Below are 23,930 nucleotides of genomic sequence, written 5' to 3'. Positions count from 1 at the left end.
GATGCTTGTGTTCATGAATAAATTTATTGAAGATTCAACAACATTTTATATGTTTCACCTTGGAATATTTTATTAACTCAAGGGTTTACATGATGGAGGATGAGATTTTTTGCTTGAGATGGTTATTTTGGTTGCTATTGCATGTGTCCTTTTAAAATAGAAAAGCATGTTGAAGAATCAAGTAGTACAAGGTGGCTAAGGGGTGCTTTTATCTTATTGATTTCCTTATGGATGAATATGATATAAAGTTAGAAAATAATAAGATTTAAGTACCATCAACCTTGTAAATCCCATATATTTAATTACTCTTAATATTGTTTTTTATTAGTAAAACAATGTTAACTAGGGTGCTAACCCTTAACATAGTCAAAAACTATTAACAGAAAACAAGTAACATCAAGAGAGATGATGTTGGCAAAAAGAACAGCAGCCCAAAGGCGGTAACAAACAAACACAGTCAGACAAGCAAGGAATCATATCCAACCGGAGGACAAAAAAGACCCCACTCAAGAGAGGGGAGAGCCACCCGAACCCCAATGAGGTGGGGTTTGTAAATAAGAGATGGAAGATTTTCCAATGATAATAATTATCTTTTACCATCAGGGATTTTACTAAACAATAATTTTTATTTATGAAGGTGCAATAAAAATGATGGTAGATTCAACACTTTACCATTTGATTTTAATGTTGTGTTCATGAATAAATTGGAAGATCCAACAACATTTTAAATGTTTCACCTTGGCATGGTTTTTATCCTCGTGGGTTCACATGGACAATGAGAATTCTTGCTTGAGATGGTTATTTTGGTTGCTATTGCATGCATCTTTCTAGAATAAAAGACCATGTTGAAGAATCAAGTAGTACAAGGTTGTCTAAGGAATGTTTTTTCTCTTGTTGGTTTCCTTATGGATGTATATGATGTGAAGTGGGAGAATGATAAGATTAAAGTACCATAAACCTTATAAATCTCATATATTTAATCACTCTTAATATTGTTTGTAAATAAGAAATGAAAGTTTCACCAAATCAAGGATCTTTATTTACTAAGCAATAAAAATCATTCAAAATTACTATTTATCAAGGTAAATCATCTTAATTGTTATAATGGTGTTGTACACAACTTTCCATATGGTTGTTTTGATACTTGAAATCAATTTTGGAATGATTATTAAATGTCTTTAACCACCTCAGAACAAAAGACAAACTAGACATGCAAATGAAGTAGGTAAATAATTTTGTTGAGAGCTATAGTGATATAAGCAAGTTTGTAGATTTCCAAGGAAGGTTGTTGGGTTGTTTAGTCAACTTGAACACTCCACTTAGGGGATTAAAACACTATTTCATAAGTGCTTAAGAAAAAAGTAAGCAGAAAAAATTAGCAACAAACTTCAAATTGTAAATTGTGAGAGATAAGAAGAAAATCTTTGTACAAGTGTTGTCAAAATAAAGACACAACGGCGATGAAAAATGAATACATTGTATAGAACTTTTTCTTGAATGTATTTATCCCTTATTCTTGTGTTGTTTTTGGTAGAATTTTTTCTAAAAGCATTTCTCCATGTCTCTTTGTTGGTGTTGTTTTATGGTAATGTTATCCTTTTTATATTGTTTTAAAATTTACCTAAAATGATCGTATTAAACATGTTTAAGTGGCTAGTTGAAACATCATATAAAGATGCCAAATCTCTTTTTCTTTTTTTTTAAAATAAGATGCCAAATCTTGACATGTTAATCCCATATTAAAACAACCTAATTTTAAAATTGCATACAATTTTAATATTCTCATGTTGTAGTGGCCTAAGCTTTATATCTCAACCAATTAACGTCATAGAATGAATGTATTTTTTTATTATTACACAATATTAGCACTAAACAAATCCTATTAACACCATGAAATAACCCTCTAATGGCCCATCAGAGAAGTCATCGCAATCTAACAACCTCTATTCAAATTGTGGTAAAAAAAAAAGTAGAGATGTACATGATGATCAATTGCATCTCTAAATACTACACTTGGTACCCAATAAACTAGGATTACCCCTCTATGCTCTATCAAAATTCAATTTATAAAGCCCTAACTAAATTTCTACCGAAAAGTAGCTTTTCTTACCAACTAATTAATAATACAATGTGCTTGCTAGTTTTATAAAGATACTTTTAATAATTCTCTTATATTATTTGTACTCGCCTATCTGCCATCAATAAACCACGTTATCTCTTCTATCAAGACAATAAATTTGAAAAATGATGTTAGTTGGTTCTTAGACCTTAAAACTTCATATTTCATGTTTATTATGGCAAAGGAAGCTGCTTAGTCTATCCAATATTGGTAGCAAGTTGGAAACATAATTTGTGGGTTGTCTACACCCTACATTCAAATGTACATTCAATGTATTTTGGCTCTCAATTCCATAATTTAAAATCTGTTCTTTTAGGGAACTACATTAATTTGCAAGTGGGAGGCTTGATTCTGTTTCATAATGGTTAAACTCAATAATTATTGACAAGGATTAAATTCAAGATAGAAAATTATACGAAATATTTTGTATGCCACCCTAAAAATGAAGTGTATTTTCCAAATTCTTTGCAATTTCCCTTAAGCCATTACAAATTTTACGTGGGCAATTTAGGATATTTTTTCCAAATAATGTTTGAGATTTTCATTCCCTATTTGAAGTAACCAAAACAAATACTTTGCAGAAAAACAATTATAGAAGCAAGAAAAATATCAATTGAAAAACATTGAGTACAAGAAAATTCATGAAATACATCCAAACTGGCAAATTACAGAAGCAACTTCAATCAGAGAGATTCATGCAAAAATCAACCAACTCCCTCATCATCGTTGCAACAATGTGCCACATAAATACAAGCATGCATTTAACTAAGGCTACATCGCAACTCTAATCCAATGAGTCTGGTTTAGTTGAGGCTTAATTGATAACTCATCAAGGCAAAATACCAATCCAAGAGTAAAAATATCATCAATAGCATATGAGAAACAAAAATGCAAGATGGCTACCCTCAAGGGCATGAAGATCTATAAGAGTATATTCTAGTTTGTTGTGATCACAACATTTATTTTCCACATGCTTGCCTGCATGTCTCCTCATAAACGTATGAAATTCAGTGAGATCCTTCTTGAACTTTCTGTAGAAAATTTAAAGAAAAACATTTAGCTCCCCTCAACATGGATCAGATCAAACATATGAAGCTACACACATTTGTACACCAATAAATGAACCATCTAGAAGGGTAAATTTGTCCTCAAAATGGCTGTCAACAAGAAAACATGCCCCAATGCAAGAAATCTACATTATACTTCACATATTGAAGATCACAAAAGATAAAGACATCACTTCAACAGTTAATGAAATGAAAATTTTTAATAAGAAGCATCTGGTAATTCAGACCCCATTTCCAAGCCTTTTTACGTCCATAGATTACTCCTGAACATCTTTTCACATGTATTAGCTTCAAGATAGAGAGTTGAGAAATTGAAGTTCAAATTAAGAAAGCAATTTGCAATTATGCTGAGCTTCAAGTTAGATAGGATTTGACAACAAATATAATATGGATATAACAAAATGAGACACCCTCTTCAAGACAAGGGAATCAAGCTATAAGCAGACATGCAAGCACCAAGCACCACTCTGATGAAGCTCATAGGATGCATTACTATTGACAATATGCTGCCAATAGTTATAAGAGAATTTTTTAGACATTACAGTGAAGACAACACCAGAGTACAAAGACTACAGGTAGACATATTGTGCATTATATTAAGGCTGCAAACAAATTTTGGATCTAGTTGAAGATTAACCTTATTATTCACAAACCAATGCCTGTTCTGTTTTGAATGTCTTCAAAAACAATTACCTCATTGGGTTCGATAACTTCATAATCTTACTTCACTTTAATATCAGTACTTGCAGTATGCAATGGTGTTGCCATAACAGATGCCTCAAAAACCTCATGAGATCATTTACAATATACAGCAGAAATTACAGCATCCGACTCAATCCCATAAGAATACAGCAGCCAATGCAACTAACACAAGAACAGCAGCCAACTACACGAAAGGTTCAGTGAAGTGCTGTCACATGTGCTTTCAGCAGTCAAAACAATCTGTGTTTCACTCATCACACCTCAATATCACTGATGTCACTGTGTTTCACTCATGCCACACCTCAATTTTGATGTCACAGTGTTTCACTCATATCACACCTCAATTTTTTATGTCACTGTCTTTCACTCATATCACACCTCAATTTTGATGTCACTGTGTTTCACTCATATCACACCTCAATTTTTTATGTCACTGTGTTTCACTCATATCACACCTCAATTTTTCTAAGCAGATGCATTTTCCTCAAGCTCGTCACTGTCTAGCAGGTTTATTTAAAGAAGCTTGGCTGGCAGATAGTTAGCCCAGTCAACAGAAATTATTTGTTATATGCTGACTTTTAACCAAGTTGCCCCTCAAGAGAAGCATTAATTCTATGTTCCCAAAATGAAAGCCTTCAACATGATATCAAATAATGGTTTAGTGACATCCTTATTGATAATAAGGTTGTCATCATGCCATCTTCCTTTGTATCTGGTTGCAAACTGTCCATAATCTTTAAAAATGCAAGTCATGGCTTTTTTCGGTGAACTATAGGTTTAATTTGGGCCACAACAAATAGGCAAATTAATTCACGTCTGTATAAGTGAAACCCCAGTATGACCCAGGGGCACATTTCCCTTATTCTAAAGTGCAGTCAAGGAAGAAAGCTTGATAGCACTAGGGGCATATCTTATGTGCTCATAATGTTGTATCCAGCTACAAAGTGAATTGCTTTGTAAAGTTTGTGCCAGATATTACTCTTTCCCACAACTGATTTAGCAGGCATGTCAATTGATAGATCACATACTAGCTTTAGCTTTATATTTTAGGAATACTTTTGTATTATAACATTATGATGAAAAGCATTTCACTGCGTTGTGGTTTCAATTGAGAAGACTAAGATGGAGTTCTTGAAAATAAGCATTAAAAGTAAAAAGGAAGACTCTCAAAAGAGAGAATGTCGGTGAAGTCAAAGTACATTCATCATGGACCCTACTTTTAATCTAAGTTGTGACAATAATTTTGCCAGGGCAACACTAGAACAATAGCCTCCTTGGACTCAATTTCAATATTTCAAACTGCTCACGTGTGAAAGAAAGCTTTGAAGAGAAGACCCCTTATCATCAAAGAACTGTTGTCAAAACATTTCAAACTACATTATTATGATGTTATTTCTTATTGAAGAAATTGTGGTGGAAGCACCATAATTGAAGATTCAAAACATAGTTTCTCTATAATAAATGCAAAGTTTCATTAAACTTAAGGACCAGACATCAAATGCCATATGTGGATTTGCATTAGTTTCCTCCAGCATCCCCACTGATATGGATTTGCAAAGAACGTGATCCATTGCAGACTCAGCCATTAGCGCAAAAGCACCTACAAAAGTAACTCGATAAGTGTTAATATTCTTGAAGTGCAACAGTAGAATAGCACAACTGAAGCATTCAAGAGATACTGTGGAAATAAACTTCATTTATGCAACAAGAACATCAAGGGGCAGGACTGGGGACACTAATGTTAGGCAAAAATTGCTGATTTGTATTAATGTTCTAAATAAATTGGTTGTGATTGCTTGTAACAGAAGAGGGAATCATCTCACAATTTCTCTTCTACAATACAATATAGCATACATAGTTGATTTCTAGAGGATGGTTGTGATGGCCTCTAATGTGTTAAAGTGTCTCATTTTCCTTTTCATGGAGGGGTTGAGAGAAACCTGTAGAGACATAGTCAAGGGCCTCAAACCAGATTCATTACAGAGCTGTAAAGGAAAATCTGGGCATTGAAGACCACCACAACAAGCAGATCCTTCCAAGAGCCCACCACTAGAGGTGTGACTACAGGAGGACCACAGCAGCAACAACATTGAACCTATACAGCCCTTTTTCATAGAGATTGGGTCTTCACCTTCTTAACCTACAGGTGCTGGGTGCAGGATACACCTAAGTGTCAGCAGCCAAGTAATCACCAAGGGATCACCATCATGCAGGATACACGACCTGCAATGAGATGCAGAGTAAGCTGTTATGCTTTGATTCCAAGGAGCCTTGGGAACTCACAGATAAGTGCTCGGGGAAGGGGCAAGTAGATAGGATAGAGGTTCTAATGATGTGAGAGAGCTTGAACCACACATTAAGACACAGACTGTGGGAGTCGGCTGACATTTTTTATCACCCTATTTTGGATTGCTTGAGGGCAAGCAAATTCATGGAGGGAGGACTTGTGATGTCTCCATTGAATGATTTGTCAATGTAGAAGTATATAGCCTAGATGGGAGTGTTTGTAGAATATGTCAAACAGTTAAGGCTGAAATAAAATATTAAAATCGGTGTGTGATCAGTTAATTAGGTCTGCAGTGAATTGGAAAAAGGTTGTTATTTAACTGTTTGCTTTCTACATTGATTGAGGTGTGGATTCAACAGTTGATTCTTTAGAAACTAAAATTGAATGAGGAGAACTGCTCAATTAAAATGCTGAAATTGAGGAAAGGACTGCTCCATTAACCTCTGAAATTGAGGAAAGGACTGCTTAGGTAAGTGCTGAAATTGCCTTTGATTCAGGAGCATAGAGAGTGCATGGGTTATAGGAGGCATTGAGGAAAAAACTGAAGATACTTTTGAAACATTAAAACAAAAAAATAGCTTCAATTTCAGGACTAAGAAGCTGTTTGCAGCAGCTTTTGGGCATTTGGAGATGGAACTCTTTAGACATGGCAGCTAGATTTTCTTGCAGGCAGAAACCCTCAAGCAGTGTATTGAGTTTCAAAGTCTTACCAGGTTCATCAGAGTTGTTCAGATTTGCAACTTAAGGGTGTTCAGTAAGCTGTTTCAAACTGCTAAATTTCAATTTGATCATGTGTGTTTGAATCTGATAAGAAATACAAATATATTTGTTACAAATTTTTTTGGGGTTATTATTATGCTTTTAGTTGGGATTTCACATTGTGAGACGACAAAGATGTTAACAGTCTTGTGCTCATTCCTAAGGCAAAAAGAGAAGCATGTTATTAGTTATTTAAACTTATGCAAAAAACCCATAACAATCTTGTAGCGCTCACTGTAATATGTTGTCCACACCTTATAGCATCTAAGGGTAGTTTTACATCCCAAGAAGCTTTCCATTAGAGTTTGACGATAAGATTTATTTCATATACTATGCCTTCTTCATTATAGCAGTGCAACTGCACATATTACTTGCATCCAAACTTGGCACTACTTTTTAGTTCAACCAATGCAGCATTCTTTTGAGAGGTGCAATAACACATCCCAAAAGAGGCACAAGTAATGTTGGTATATTGTAATACAACATCCAGGCATGAACCATATGGGAGAGGCACTAATGGCCCATCTATAGGTGTTTATGCAGCTGTACTCAAAACTGGAGATATTCAACAATGCATGGCACAAACTTCATAATTTATCATGAGAACTACCCAAACAATAAACTAACCTGCTATAAGTCTTAGGATAAAAAATGTATACAGATAGCAAGCAATAGAAAAAGCCCTGCTAATACAAACAGAAAGCAATAGAAATAAAAACTAGGAGACGGCTCACAGAGGAGAAAAAGACTATGCAATTACCTGGGGAAATACACTGTCAAATAGGAAAGACAAATTCAAGAATAAGGAGTTACCTCATTAGATTTGTCCTTCTTGCCACCAGTAAAAAATTTGTAGCTGCCATATATAAGTGCACCCCATCCTGCCAGTGAGATAAGAACAAACTGCAAAAACAATTCAAAAGAAAAATGGATTAGTTTATATAAATATTAAATGCCAAAAACTCTATTGAATAGAACAAAGATGACAATTGCTTGAAAGTAGAGCAAAATGGTATACTGGCAGGTTCCCAAAAAAGTTGGGTGATCCACTTAAACAAAATCAAATCTCAAATGTAAAAAACGTTAAGAGAGACCCATCTTGCAACTAAATCATAAGAGGAAATAGAAAAAACCCAAGTTTGCACTTTAATTCATAAGATCTGTGGGCCCAAATTTCCTAGTTATATAGTTTGATTACAAAGAATAAATATTGATGAAGTGGGTAACCTATTTTTAAATCAGATGTTATTTGAAACACAGGCAGTATAAGACTTACTAAATTTTATGCAAAGCTCCTATATGACACTTAGTAACTCTAAAATAAAGACTTCTTTACCTCCATAACCATCCTTCAAATTTAACTATGAATGTTAATTCCAAAAATTATTTAATTATTAATCCCTTTTTTTTCTTAAGGGAAAGACTATATAATCCAAGATGCCTTGTGATCTTTTATTCCACATAATAAAAGCTCATTTTTTCTTGATGAAATACATATTTTTAGCTCAATCCCACATTGTCTCTTCTAGTGAATACAATTGGGATTGAAGAAAGCATCAAGATTAGTAAGAAGAATCTTCTAAACTTACGCACGGTCTATAACTAAGGCTAAGACACAGTAATGCTAGTGTATCACCTAGTAATTATGGATCTAAAAGAACAGCACAGAAGCATTACAGAATAACATTATAATTGCTCCTTAAAATTCGATTCAATATATTTCCTTTGGGATCAGTTCCCATCCAATTTGTCCCATGGGGCAGATACCTGTCATGGAGCTGTTACTAGCCTTGAGGCTAGCCATCTTCACTCGCAAGCCTCTCTTCACCTCACCAGAAACTCACTTGATCTTTCTCACCAAAAAATAGAAGCAATGTTCGGTTCCTTGCTTTCAATCTCTCTGCCTTCCCAATCTTGGTCCCCCATCTAGATGCACTTACCCTTTGTTGTTTAACCTTTTTTCTTGCTTGTCTCTCTTCGTGCAACTCTTTCCCACTTCTGTAGTGACCCATTCTAATTTCAGCCCTTAAAATTTTCAGTTTATTGGGTCTGACATTTCGTCAAACACTTTACATGAATGGTTTAGTTGTCTAGTTTTTTCTTATTTGCTGTTTGAGATGGAGGGTTTATATTTGATGCCAACAACATAACAATGCGTGGAAATGGTGACCAAAACTTGCATATGGTTTAGACAATAAAAACTAGAATTCTGGACATACATTTAATCAAGCACTTGTCTGGTCATAATTTTCAGGAATAAACATTGATTCCCCCACAGGCATTTCTCCAAACACTTCGCACACAAACTTAGTCTATAGACAATTTACTGTTCTAACTGAGATTATATGCCCTGCAGCTACAGAATTGAAATATACATAATCATCCCTTTACATACCCGGGACTTGCTTCAAAAACATAACATGGAAGATTTGGCCCATACAAGGAGAGATGACATCCAGGAAACTTTTGACTTTAGTCTTCCATATCAAACTCTGGAAAAGATAAAGAATATTACCATCTGGATGACACAGCAACCTCAAGATAGTTCTGATGATCTCAACTATACTTCTTGCCACCAATCCACATATTCACCCACGGCAATGTTGGTATTCAATCCACAATCCGATATATATGATCCCACAGCAAGATCAGCACTCCTTAATCGAACTCCTCACTTTGGTGAAAGTTTTGGAAGGCCACAATACACCTCAACAAGTTAGTAAAGTCAGGGTCACATATATGTACTCGGTGACTGTTGCTGTGAGCAAATAAGGAACCCCCGCTGTATATAAAGAGACGTCTCCAAGATATCCACGGCGGCAGTCTACAAAAGGCCTTCAGATGCTGTTAAACAAGTTGCCACCATGGTCACTGGAGGGAAAGCTCAGATTAGGCACGATTTGGAAGAAATCGCCTATGAATGCCTTGGGTTTTCGTCCAGAACGAAGCTCTAGGGTTTGAGCTACAATACTCACCCAGAGATATGGCTCGATAAAAGAACATAACATAAAAATGTTATCTCCCAAGCTCGTGATTTTTCATTTTATAAATTTGCTTCAACAAAGTCCACCATTTCGTGCTCTCCATGCCTCCATAAATTATATCGCCTATTTTCCTTCTTTATATTACTCCATGTTAGATAAAAATCGGGCTTCATGAACTTTTATTATGGCATAAATTAATTATAACACCTCCCTCGCTAAGTCGTTCAAGACATATTGATATTTAAACTAGGCTGATAAAAAGTCTTCCTAGAGGTTTGATCCCCCTTCATTATAAAATGTGGTTCCCACACAATTCATTAAATATGGATAATGAATAGATTTATAATTTAACAATTCATATTTAATTAAATAATTTTATTCCCTTTTGTATTTTTGCTTTAGCCTTTGGGAATAATAAAGGCTAAAAAGATTAATACTAAATGGAGCATTAGGTAACAGGGGACATTACAACTTCTTTGAACTAACTCTTTATAGTCTTCATAGATCTACAACAATCTATCTTTCTACTTCTTGAGCGTTCTTTCATCCTAATGACAAATCACAAAGTGTGATCCAAAATGTTGATGCAAAAAATCACACACAATCAAAACCAAAAACGACAAGAAGAGCTATCATGGATTTTGGAAAATTAATAGATTTAATTGAAACTCTTCATGGAGGGCATTATACTGGTAATCCAAACAATTAGAATCGCTCCGAATCAAATCTTGCAAAGAAAGTTACAAATTTGACCTTCCCGAGAAGATGCAGAGATAACCATTTGTTCCCGTCCTTCATCAAGGTTTCCCATCACCCTGTGGAATGTCAAGACCAATCCTCTGGATGAGTTTGGTGCTTCTTAGGTTTGTCATCCAGTCCACCAGGTCATTGACCAATCATATGAACATGAGGTTGCTTCCTCTTTACTTGGAGCTTGCATCCTCTCTACGACCTGACCTGTGGATTTGTTTTAACATTTACTCTCATGCTATAGCAATGGGTTGGCAGACACAGTACATTAGTAGGCCGAAGAAGAAGTTTGAGGCTCTGCATAGAAAACCTTCCTCCTCATGGTCCTTGTGGTCTTCTAAACCCAATTCTCATGCCTCTCATCACGCATCTACCCTTTCAACCCCGAAGCATCCTTAAAACCTTACGTCCCTTTCTGATGAATTTCCATCCCATTTGTCCCATGGGGCTGGCCGATACCTCTCATGGAGCCGTTACTAGCCTTGGTGGCTAGCCATCTTCACTCGCAAGCCTCTCTTCACCTCACTAGAAACTCGCTTGATCTTTCTCACCGAAACATAGAAGCAATGTTGGGCTCCTTGCCTTCTATCTCTCTGCCTTCCCAATCTTGTTCCCCACGAGATTGACAAGTAATGAAAAGTGGGATAGAAGATGCTTTAGTTTTGGAAGCCACAATTTGAGACAACATCCAATGGCATGGGTGAGGTAAAACCTAAGATACCGGTTCTTGTCTAAAAGGGTTGGGTCAGGGTAGGTCCTAGTCCGAGCTTGGTTCTCCCTGGGTTCCACCCAAATCCTGCCCAAGTGGTTGGGTTCTCTGTGGGTCTTGTGTGGTAGGACCCACAAAGAACCCAACCCCCTAGGCAAGACCCAAGACCCGGGTGGAACCTAGGGAGAACTCGAGAGAACCAAGGCTCGTGGGTTCCCAAAAACGGGGCACACGGGTCATAAATGACCAAAAAACAATAAAAACACCTTTTTAATACTTTTTAACATCTAAACCCTAATTTTGCCCCTTATGATGCATGAAATGCATCAAAACATTCATTCAACTCATTTCATTTGCATTTTTGAAGATTTTTTTTCCACAGCCAGGTTTCTTAGTTTTTGCATTTTTCTTCAAAGGTGAAGACTACGAAGGTGTGAGACACACATCAAAGGCGTAGGAATCATTAGAGAAGGAAGATTTAGCGATCAAAGATTTAGTTATTATCGATTACATTTGCGATATATGAATATTTATTGGCATTGGCAATTATGGATTTATCATTTATCATTTATGTATGGAAAGTCACATTGTATATTTCATATTTGTATGGATTGTATGATTGTAATAATCAATAATGGTAGTGATAGTTTGAAAATTATATAATTATATTTTATAATTTTGATGTTTGAACATATATATATCTGTGTGTACCCAAGGAAAAAAAATTGCCAAATACATGAATCCGTACCCGTATCTGTATCCATACCTGTACCCGAATCCAAATCGGTAACTTAGGGTAAAACAAATATAAGTATTTCTAGGAGGACAAGCAAGAGGAGAAGAAACAAAAACTGGGATAGATGATACAATCTCAGGTTTGTACTCCTTGATCACAACAAGAATATTTTGTGCTCTTAATGGCAACCAACTTTAGCATTGATATATTTTGATATATTCAAAGCATTTGTAACCTAAGGAAACTAACACTGTTCTTCCTCATGATCTCTATTGCTGCCATCTACTGTTGATTTAAGTCTCATGTACAAAGAAGAAGCTACAGCTTTATTCTGATGATGTCCTCATGAACCAACTATATTTTGCCTTTTTTCTGACCTTTTTGCTTGTTAAAACATCCTAGTTCTATCTATGACTGATTTGGTCCCCTCGAGAATATAAGTACACTCCTTGGCATTCCAACTAGCATGGTTAAGGGCTACCTACCCAAATCTGCTGCTATGGAGAAGGCAATACCTTTGAATCTGAATCTAAAATGTCTTCAAGTAGCTCTTCAAGAATGAAATCAACCATTTGTCTTATAGTCAATCAACTATTATCTCTCCTACTCACCACATACCTATGTTCCCTGGGGACACGGTCCTTGGGTTTTCCCAGGCATAGCTGTACCAAAGACATCTTGGGGCCACAAGAACAGCTTGGTAAAGTCCCCTAGATGTCCCTGTCTATAAACAAATTTGCTAGAAATGTCCCAGGGACACGGAGACGGGCAAGGAAGGGTGGAGGACTGTTGGTTGTCCCCAAGACAGCTGGGGACATCTGAGACATCCTCTAATCATCTCGGAGACAGCCAACTATCCCAAACTAATGTAGCTGAGTTTTATTACGAAAAATAAAATAAAAAACTTAAAAAATGATGATTTATGAAGTTTTATCGCTTGATTCAAATCCTTGTTAATAGAGGAATTTGTTCCATGACAGTGCTATTGCTTCTATATTTAGGCAAAAGATATAATTTATAAACAAACAATGTAATAAAGTGGGATAAAGTAGTGAAAGAGTTTATAGCTCAAATGTGATTGCTAGAAAAAAAAAGATACACTAGAGTATCCAAAAAACCTTTTTGGTTATGTGACAAATTATAGACATGTACAAAGGAAAAAAGAAAACACCATTGGGGTTTGCCTCAGGTTTCAAGAAGGCTCCTTTTATTTCCTGTTATTAGGTGAAAGTTATAGCAGCAGTATTGCTACTCCTGTTTCAAAGATGAATATTTGGTATCCAACTGTGTAAAGGCATAGTGTACCTCTATATACAATCTAGACATATTGTTTTCATGTTTGTAAAGCTGGACATTGTATTTTTTATATATGCAAGAGTGATATGTAAATAGAAGGTAGGCACTTCTTCTTAGGCTAATTTAATTACCTATTTGAAATTTATGGTTTCTTTTCCAAGCTTTTAAAGTTATTAATATCAATTTGTTCAACTTTCACATTAACTCTATTGTTGTGCATTAAGGACTCTATAATGTATATGTCAATATGATGAATGCCTTATCATTGTTATGATGTTATCAATGTTATATGAATATTTGAAATTTCCTTATATATTTTAAAATTTCCCTTTTTTTAATATAACCATCCCCTTTGTTGTCTCCTTTCGTTCAAAAAATAGCCTCCAAAAAAACTGTCCCCAAAACACGTCCCCCCGTCCCAAAAACTTGGTGGAACATAGCCTCGTATTGATCTCTACAGTATACCCAGAGTCTTCTATATTTAATAAATGCTAAAAATCAGCTCCCAACCTCTCATATAGGATGCTTCTAGAATCACAGTTGTACTTTCCATAGGCTTTACATTAAATTTAGTTAGCTCTAAACCAACATTCTTTGAGTCGAAGGCACTCTAAAATTTATATAAACCAGGCTGAATGGAGAGCTTATTACTTGATTATGCTCTCACCCCTCAACAGGAAATGAACTTCCACCACCTATCTACAAATCCATCCAACAAGTTTCATGGTGAGATTTTACTGCTGCAGGAGATCCCTTGACCTGGGCAACATACTCGAAGCCATCATTGACAAGTTCCATAGCAGACTTGATGCCCTTACATCTGCATTTTACATGTTTCAACTCATTATGAAGGCTATCTTTCCTCTTGCAGCCATCCCACTAGTTGATGAACTCATATCAACCTACAACATCTTTTGACTTGGGCTTATCCTCTTGGAATTGGATGAAGAGCTTGGTGTTTGAAAGCTTGAGGTTCTGGAAACAGCCATTCCAGAGTGAAATGAATTTAATGAGGAAAAAGGTAAATGCTCTGTATAGAGCATCCCCCTTAAATTTGGAATATAGAATAGACTTATCGACTCAAGGATTATATAGCGAAGACTTTAAGACCCTTCACAGCACCTCTGCTCAGAAACATGTTTGCAACAGAAAAGCGAAAACCGCATTGGACTCTCCCCACATTCCACCACCTATTTGTCCTACATCTTCAACCCAAAGTCCCAGCCTGGCAAACAGAAATAGGCTACATGGGCTTAAAATAGAGAGACCAATTCAACAACAGAAAGGAACCCCGGACAGCTCCCAATTAATAAAAACAGGTTTACCTGATGATTTTGCTTCTAGTATTAGGTTCATCCTTGCTTCCTTTGATAATAAGCTAGAATATCTCCATCAGCAGGACAAATTTTCATCTCAATATGTGGCACCCACTTTCACTTCTTGTTTTTGTCAAAACCAAAGTTAATTTCCTTACTATAACATTGTTCTCTAGCTTGGGCCAATTAGTGGTTCCTCATTCTGACTTCTACATATGGATTTTTTATATGGATCAAAAAGTAACTGTTATATAGCAGTGCCTCAAACCTCCTTTTGTTAATGCTTGTAATGGTAGTATTGCACCACAAGACTCTGTTAAATGATCTTGTAAATGATCTTGCCTGGCCCTCTTCAGGCTACTTGTACTTTTTCTTTCTTCTCCTAGCTAATGTTTTTTGTATCTGATTAGTAGTAAGGGCCCCTTCTTTCTTCTTCAATCGTACATACATTCTTATCTGACTAGGAGCCAGGGTTCCTCCTTTCTTCATCTATCTTGTGTACTTTCCTGTCAGATTAGGATTAAGCACTAGCTGCACTACGATAGAATCCCCATTTTTGCTATAAAAAATTTAAATCTCCTATAGTAGGAAATTGGTTGTGATAATCATGAGTTGCAAATGGGTAGGTGTGTTAATTATTAGGAGTTTTTGGGATTTGCTAACGCTCTTTAGTTCTTTTTTGAAAAAAAGCATTAAAACTGTTTTTTCATTAAAGCAAAGAAAGGAGGATGTCAACATATCCTCAGGATGGGCAATGGTCATCAAAGCAATTCTTGACCATTCCCAAGATGGTCAGAACGCATTGCAGGCATTCTTGGCTGTCGCACGGATGGCCAAAAAGATCCCCAAGACATCATGCCTCATCAAGGACCATTTCAAAGACGTGCCCTCAAAATCTATGGGGACAGAATTTTGCAGCCTTCATATGCAACCATACAAAAATATTAAAAAATAGTGATCAATGCTTTTGCTTTCTAGAAATAGATTATAAGTTTCAATAGGTTCACAACTTATGCACATTTATCAAAGTAATAAATGGGTTACGAGCCAGAGAAAACTCTTTACCTTGGGTTCAAAATTACATCACCAAATTAAAAAATAATGCACTTTTTTAAGGAAATTGGTGAACTAAATCAAAAATTGCATAAGAAACTCACATGTTCTTCTTTCCATTTGGAAGGGCTCATCGGATCTTCCCAGAAATTAACCTTAGGTGGTCCATGATGCTCTGCAAAGACATACAAGCAAGCATAGGGATCATTTCTCCGATTAACAAGAATCATGAGGTTATGACAGACCCCTGCCACCTTATAGATTTCTTTGCAATATAGGAGTCACAAATTATTTTCCTACCACTTTTACAATTCTTACTAATAGACAAAATACGAATATCATGCTCAATATGTGCATGTTTCCCATTGTTTACACCTTTTAACAATTAATTGCAAGTTCCAGAACTAGACGAAAAGTTTATGCAGCAGCAATTACTATCTTTGCCTTCATTAAATAAATCAAACGCCTAATTTTAACCCTTCAACTTTTAAAACAAAAATCAACACTAACAAAGTTAATTTATTGAAGTTTGAACTACACAGCAAATAAAAATATAATAAAAGAATGTAATGAATTATTTGAATCTCTACTTAAAAAACATTAAAATGAGAAAAAAAAAACCCAACAATACTAATAAAAAACCTCTATTAACTTTTGCAATTCACACTTGTAATAACATTGTTAAAAAATAGCAGAATAGCATATTTGTAAAATAGTAAATAAATATTTTTGTTTTTTGTATGATGAAAAATAGCTGAAAATTAGCTACAGGAGTGCACAAAATAAAGGATTGCACCAAGAAAATAGCTAACAAAAAAGAGAGATACAAATTCCAAACTATATTATTATTAGATGGTGCTGTAAAAAACTGTTCTGTTGGTACATAAAAGCTTAATTCAGATTATAATGAATGGTAAATGTTAAATAACTGCATAAAGTCAAAATTGAAATGTAAAAATACACAATACACGTTATCCATTGCAGATTACAAGCATTATAATTTTATCTTTCTTAACTTTACATCAAAACCTGGACAAAATAAAGTACATCGTATACCAATTAAATGGAAACTTACTGTAAAGAAAAACAATTGTTAGAAATAATTAAATGTAAATCATTATCCTGTTCAAGGGGCACTAGTATTGTCAAATAGTAGAAGACATGCAAAATGAATGGTACCATACTACCAAGGAGTGGAGTAAAACTAAATTTTGATGGGACCTCAAAAGGAAACCCAGGCATTCCAGATGTAGGGTATGTGTTAAGAGATTCTAAGAGTAATTTTATGCTCGGAAGTTCAAAGCAATTAGGCCATAAGACTTGCAATGAAGCTAAATGGGATGCCCTCCTTGATGGTGTCAAAGCAGCATATGTAGCATGATATAGGAACATCAAAATTAAGCGGGACTCACAGATCATGTGAAATGCAATGAATAAAGAAGATTGCCAAATTGGAAGCTTGGCTCAGTTTTCAACAAATTCTTTCATGGAAAAGGAATTTGATCGTTTTAAGATGAGTCATTGCTATACGGAATAGAATGGACTAAACAATTATCTAGCCAACCAAGGAATAAATCAAATAAAAAAGCAACCATGGAAATACAATGTGAATGATTGGGAAAAAATATCCGGTCTTCTAAATGAATATCAACCTCCATAACTTATAATCGAGGGAGGTGGATGTCATTGTCATTATGACAAACATTGTGCATAGGCAATTAAAATACGGATATAATGTACAAAAGACACTTTGCATATATAGCACATGGGACATAGTAAATGAAAGGATTCATCAATAACAGTAATGTCCAGTAATCTTAGCAAAGAATAATAAGTTTTAAGAGGCATTGTGTTGGGTTATATTTGCAGTGCCACCTATTAGGGTAGTTTGAATACAAACATCAAGAAGCTGCTACTAGGTATTATAGGAGGGGCACTGATTATGGCAAGAGGTAATGCAAGGATCCTTTTCACCAAGGTTGGGGAACTGAATATCCGTTGAGAAAAAAATTCATAGTTACTAGGAGACCCGTTTCCTACCCCTGGAGACCCATACCGGTACCGGAGACGTCTCCGAAAACTTCTTGACGCATAATGTGCTTTTGGCTGCTGTCTCCTGCCATCTCCAAAGTCTCCCGACAAAAAATGACGTCTCCTCCTAGAAAACTTAGGGCAAAATGCAGTAAAAAGGCAAAAAAAATAAAGCAAACAAATAAGATAAGCTTGCAGCAAAGCAAAGTTGTAGGGGAAATGACTAATAAGGAAACTGTTTCATAGAAAGACAAAAGTCCATGCAAACTTATGTGATCGGATCTATTGACAGTGTAGACTTTTTGAGAGGACTGATTTCTTATCATTGTAATAGTCTAAAGAGAAATTACCTTTATTATTTAGATGACAATATTAAGTGTGCTCAACAAAATGAAACGTGGGCACAAAGCCGAGCGAAGGAGCAAAAACTAGGAGCAGTTGACTAGGGACGCACAGAATCATGGAGCAAACAAGCCATGGATACCAGCAGACGGAGGTGTGTTTGCAAATGTTAGAGACCCCAACAGCAGCAGGTGGAGTGAAGAAGCAGGCAAGGAAATTACTATGGAGGATCTGCAAGCGAGGGCCAAATCCAATTTGGAGAATCTCAGATATGGATGGGAACGCACACATATCCCACTTTGAAGGAGGACAGTGGATTGACAAATGTAATCCAGCCATCCTGGGGATCATTTGGATCACAACACAAAAGGAAACCACCAGGGTTGCACAGGCAAGGACAAAATAGGTCTGGAAATCCCAATCAGTTTCCTTCTCAAAGGTGATGGAAGAGTCAGCCAAATTTCCTGAGCAAACAAGTGGAGAATTCCCTTGGACAAAGAAGCCATGGCAGATGGAATGGGTGGCACAGGAAAACCATTAAACCTAATGCAAATTCTGCAGATGACTGGAGATCCAAAAATTCTTCGGAGATAGGGCTCAATGGTGGAGACAGAACCAGCAAGCCTTGGAAGAGCAAGAACAGAGACAAGCAACGCAAGAGACCACAACCCCAACACGGATCAAAATAGTAAGCCCTCAATCCCCCACATTCAAATTGAAGAAGCAAAATTAGCTCAAGATAAAAAAAGACTAAGGAATGTAGGAATTTTCATCAAGGGGGGAGGGAAAATTAGATCTAGAAGATTTCAATCCTGGTGCCATTAAAAATGGGGAAAACAGATTACCATCCAGTCATTTACCCAATGGCTATTTTCTGGTGGAATTTGCCGTTTTATCAGATAAAGAAAAAGCCCTAAACAACGGCCCGCACTACATTGACAATGTTTTTCTGAATCTAATTGAATGGTATCCACATTTCAATCCTTGGAAACACAAAGCCAATAATGGTCCAGTCTGGATTATATTACACAATTTCCCTGTGGAATATTGGGGAGAAGAGGCTCTCAGGGACATTGGTAAAGGACTGGGCAATGTGATATATGTGGATCCGATTCTGGAGGACAGGGTCTGGGGCACATACGCCAGAATGTGCATAGACATCCTCCCCAATCAAAATTTGCCCACTGAGATAGAAATCCTAAGGATGGAGTGTGGACCCAAAAAATAGAAAGAGAAGATCTTATCAACATATGCCCTATGTGCAAATCCAAACAGCATGAATCGATAGAACGCAATGGAACTGTAAAAGTCGATAAAGCCAATCAATACACCCAGATATTGTCCCATGACAGATTATGGAATATAGAAAGTCCAAGCAAGATCAGGAATCTCGATTAGAATGGAGAAATGGAACTTGTCTCATGCATTTTGGACAAGGATAGATTGGACTTGACATCCCCCTTTTATGTGCAAGATTTGACTAAGTTCAAGGTTGATGATCAGAATCAGGAAAATACCCTAGCTTGCCCAAAATCTTTGGATCAAGGTTGAAAAACTCGGACTCGGCAATGACTCGGCAAGCCCAAATTTTTTTAAAAACTCAGGACTCGCCAAAACTCGGGGAAAAAATCGGCAATACTCAGCAACTTTATCGAACATTTTGAAAATACAATTTTTTTTAAATATTATTCAAAAACACACATTTACACCAAATTTGTATAACATATATTGATTTCCATGATATATAAATCAAAGTTCGAGTTAAATACATAGCATAAACCAAAAAACAAGTGCAACATGTGAATTAGAGTATTGTAAATGACAATATACGTATTAAAACATATATAGGACATTTATATATTTTATTAATAGGACATTTATATATTTTATTTATATACTCTAATTCACATGTATTAGGATATTTATTAATACGTTTTAACTTTTAATATGTATATAATACCCACAGTAACATATATAGGACATTTATTAGGAGTACGACATTTATTAATATGTTCTAATATAGGACATTTTATATATTTTATTTGTATACGTATTATAATACCCACAGTAACATATATATGACATTTATTAATAGGGTATTATATGCGTATGTTACTGTGGGTATTATATACCTATTATACATGACAAAAACAATGTCATATATAATCCTTAAAATGTATTACAAAAAAAATGTCATATATAATCCTTCAAACCGAAACGTATTACCCAGTGGGCCAATATATTAATACGTATATGAAATCGATATATAACCTGCAATCATGCCTGCAATATAGCCCTTGTCCCTTGGAATTTCGTCTGCAATCTTGCCCTAGTCGCGCATTTTTTTCATGCGTCGTGCCTGCAATCACATCGGTTTTTTCTCCTCTTGTCGCGGCTTGAAATGAAATAAAATTGACCCCTTTTAGGTTTTTTTCGACTTTAACACTTTCGTATTAATTTTCACACCGTTTTTTTGCCCGCGTTTTGGCGATTATCAGCGATTTTTGCAGGATAAACTCGCCGCGATTTTTAATAAAACCCGTCTGCGAGTATATCCACGAGTGACTCGCGGCCAAATAGGGCTCGCGAGTACTCGCGGGTTTTCCATATACTCGCAGAGTTTTTCATCACTGCTTTGGATGATATAAGAGATAGGGAAGAGATCCCCCTGAAGATAGAAATGCATAAAATAGATGCAAATAGGCATGAGATGGAAAAGGAACTAGATGCAAGCCCTAATCAGATGGAAACGAGAGAAGATGAATGCCTAGATACAATAAGGGGGCTGGTGACAAAGCAGAACACAACAAAAGAAAACTATAATGTGTAGATTATTGGAGACCCAGCAAACTTAACAGATGGAGAGGTGGGCAATAAGGAACCAAATATCGAAAAAAAGGAACCAAAAGAGGTATATACTGCATCTGGTGAATCAGATTCAGATACAGAAGAATGTTTTGAGGGATCTGTGAACATCATGGGTGAACGGAGGATTATGCAAACCAACTCCATCATAAAGAAATCAAATATTGAAAGGAGGAAACAATGAGGACGAATGTGCAATAAGGCAAAGTTGGAAATGGCAGGGAGTGCTAGAGGGTAAAGGAAACTAAGAAACAAGAAGGAGACTCCTTCCCGAGGAGCCATGAAGCTCATAACATGGAATGCTAGGGGCATTGGGCTTAAATGCCCCTAGCAAATGGCGCCAAATCAGGCGTCAGATAGACACTAGCAAAGAAAACATTTTTCTTTTGCAAGACACTAAATGGAGTAAGGATGAAAGCCAAAAAAGATTGAGATCCTGGCGTATCTGGGATGGCTCCTTTGTGGAATCTGATGGGGCCTCTAGTGGATTAGTTATCCTTTGGAATCCATTATCCACCCAATCTGAGTCGTTGATACAAAACCAGAGCTAGTTGGCAGTAAACTGCAGACTGCTCAACCATAAAAAGATTTATAGTCATAAATGTGTGGGCCTATTTCCACTATGGATAAGAGAGAACTCTAGCACAATTTATCTAATTGGCTGAATCTGCATAATGATACCAAGATCATCATCGGAGGAGACTTTAATGCTACATTGGATAATTTAGAAAAGTAGGGTCTTCAAAACCTAACCAGAGTTCAATTAGATTTTCAAAACTTTGTGGATGAGAATCAGCTCAGGGATGTTCCATCCAAGAATGGTACATTCACCTAGACTAATCGAAGGCAAGGGTTTACCAACATTTAAGATAGATTGGACAGATTCTTGCTTTATGGAGATTGGACAAATAATATTGACTCACTGGGAGTAACCATTCTTCCATACACTGGATCAGACCACTTCCCTATAGCATTATCCTTAGGGCACGAGGACAGGAATTTTGGAGGCCCATTTAGATTTGAAAATGTGGCTTAGGGACACAACACTAATGGAGCTTATGAAAGTCAGGTGGAATGAGGTCAGAATTGGCAATGACTCCAAACTCTATCTTTTGACAAAAAAAGCTAACCCACATCAAACACAAACTCAAAGAATGGAACAAGAATCACTTTAAAAACATCTTTGAAGAAAAAGTCAAAGTAGAAGAACAGCTGCAGCAGCTAAATGAAGTTGTAATATTGAATGGAATGACCTCTTCCGAATTTGAAAAAGAAAAGGACCTAAAGGCCCAACTGTCTAAACCATAGTAGCAAAAATCGTTTAGGGAAAAAATCAGCAAACCAAAAGTATAAGATTTTTTGAAAAAATCGGGAAAAAATCTGATTTAAAAAAAAACATAAAAAATTGTAGAAAAAGAGACAAACTATTTTATTAAATTACTTCAGGGCATTTCCATAGCATAGAGATATAAAGAGAAAATAAAATAGAGTTTAACCTGTGAATTGTACAAAATATTTTTTTGTTGTTTATATTCATATTACTGATTACATCGGCAAACAATCAGATAACTTTTTAAGAGGGCGGTCACCAAATACACCAAGTAGTTGTCTAAGTCAGATCAAATATTAACAAGTCTATGAAGTAACTGAGATAAAAAGTTAACAGACAAATAGTAAAAGTGAAAGCCATTTTGAAGTGATCCAAGAATTTCATTGTGATTGAGGCAAGGAGTTTTGTAGGGCTAATTCAATATTTTAGAAAGCTTATCAAATCATATTCCACAATTGCAATCCTTTATATCATAATAACAAAAATCATTTGGGGAAAAAATCAGCAAACTAAAAGTATAAGATTTTTTGAAAAAATGGATTTTAAAAAATCGTAAAAATTTGTAGAAAAATAGACACAAACTACTTTTTTTCTAAAACTTAAGGGCATTACCATAGCATAGAGATATAGAGAGTAAATAAAATAGAGTTTAACTCATGAATTGTAGAAAATAGATTTTGTTGTTCATAGTCATGTTGCTGATTACATAGGCAAATATTCATTTAACTTTTTAAAAGGGCAGTCACCAAATACACCAAATAGTTGTTTAAGTCTGAGATCAAAGATTAGCTAAGTCTATGAAGTAGCTAAGATCAAAATTTACCAGACTGAGATCCAACTATTGTTAGGAATTTAAAAAAAGTGGAAGCCATTTTGAAGTGATCCAAGACTTTCATTGATTGAGGCAAGGAGTTTTCTAGGGGTATTAGCTAAGTCTATGAAGTAGCTGTTTATTAGACAAAGATCCAACTATTGTTAGGAATTTAGTAAAAGTGGAAGCCATTTTGAAGTGATCCAAGACTTTCATTGTGATTGACACAAGGAGTTTAACCCATGAATTGTAGAAAATAGATTTTTGTTGTTTATATTCATGTTGCTGATTACATAGGCAAATATTCATTTAACTTTTTAAAAGGGCAGTCACCAAATACACCAAATAGTTGTCTAAGTCTGAGATCAAAGATTAGCTAAGTCTATGAAGTAGCTGAGATCAAAATTTATCAGACAGAGATCCAACAATTGTTAGGAATTTAGTAAAAGTGGAAGCCATTTTGAAGGTGATCCAAGACTTTCATTGTGGTTGAGGCAAGGAGTCTTCTAGGGAGGGGTAGTTCAATATTTGAGAAAGCTTCTCAAATCACATTCCATAGTTGCAATGCTTTATATTCCCTGATGGCAATTGGTAAGTCTTTTATATGGGGTAGAATTCAACAAAAGGCATTTGTTTAGCTGAAGTAAAAGATTAGCAAGCCGCTAGTTTTGGCAATACCTAGCTTGCAACTACTATTTTAGGTAGAGACAAATTTTAATGATTGTGTGTTGGAGGCTTTTTTATTACAACTATGTAAGCTTGTTTGTTGTCAT

General features: G+C 35.7%; 1 protein-coding gene across 2 annotated transcripts in view; it reads right to left on the bottom strand.

Annotated features, from left to right (window-relative positions):
• Positions 1 to 2,742: 2,742 nt before the first annotated feature.
• Positions 2,743 to 23,930, bottom strand: part of LOC131048455 (uncharacterized) — a 33,493-nt gene continuing 12,305 nt past the window's right edge. The window contains exons 2-4 of one of the 2 annotated variants that reach the window (XM_057982402.2): positions 15,883 to 15,953; positions 7,748 to 7,837; positions 2,743 to 3,150 (exon numbers count right to left, since the gene is read on the bottom strand). In XM_057982402.2, coding sequence (XP_057838385.1) covers positions 3,127 to 3,150; positions 7,748 to 7,837; positions 15,883 to 15,953 — 185 coding nt within the window. In that variant the 3' untranslated portion in view covers positions 2,743 to 3,126. Of the gene's footprint in view, positions 3,151 to 5,011; positions 5,489 to 7,747; positions 7,838 to 15,882; positions 15,954 to 23,930 lie in introns of those variants that run through there. The other variant, XM_057982403.2, reaches the window with a different exon arrangement.

Source organism: Cryptomeria japonica, chromosome 7 (genome assembly GCF_030272615.1).
Source record: "Cryptomeria japonica chromosome 7, Sugi_1.0, whole genome shotgun sequence".
Classification (NCBI taxonomy): Eukaryota; Viridiplantae; Streptophyta; class Pinopsida; order Cupressales; family Cupressaceae; genus Cryptomeria; species Cryptomeria japonica.
This window is presented reverse-complemented; position numbering and strand designations above follow the sequence as displayed.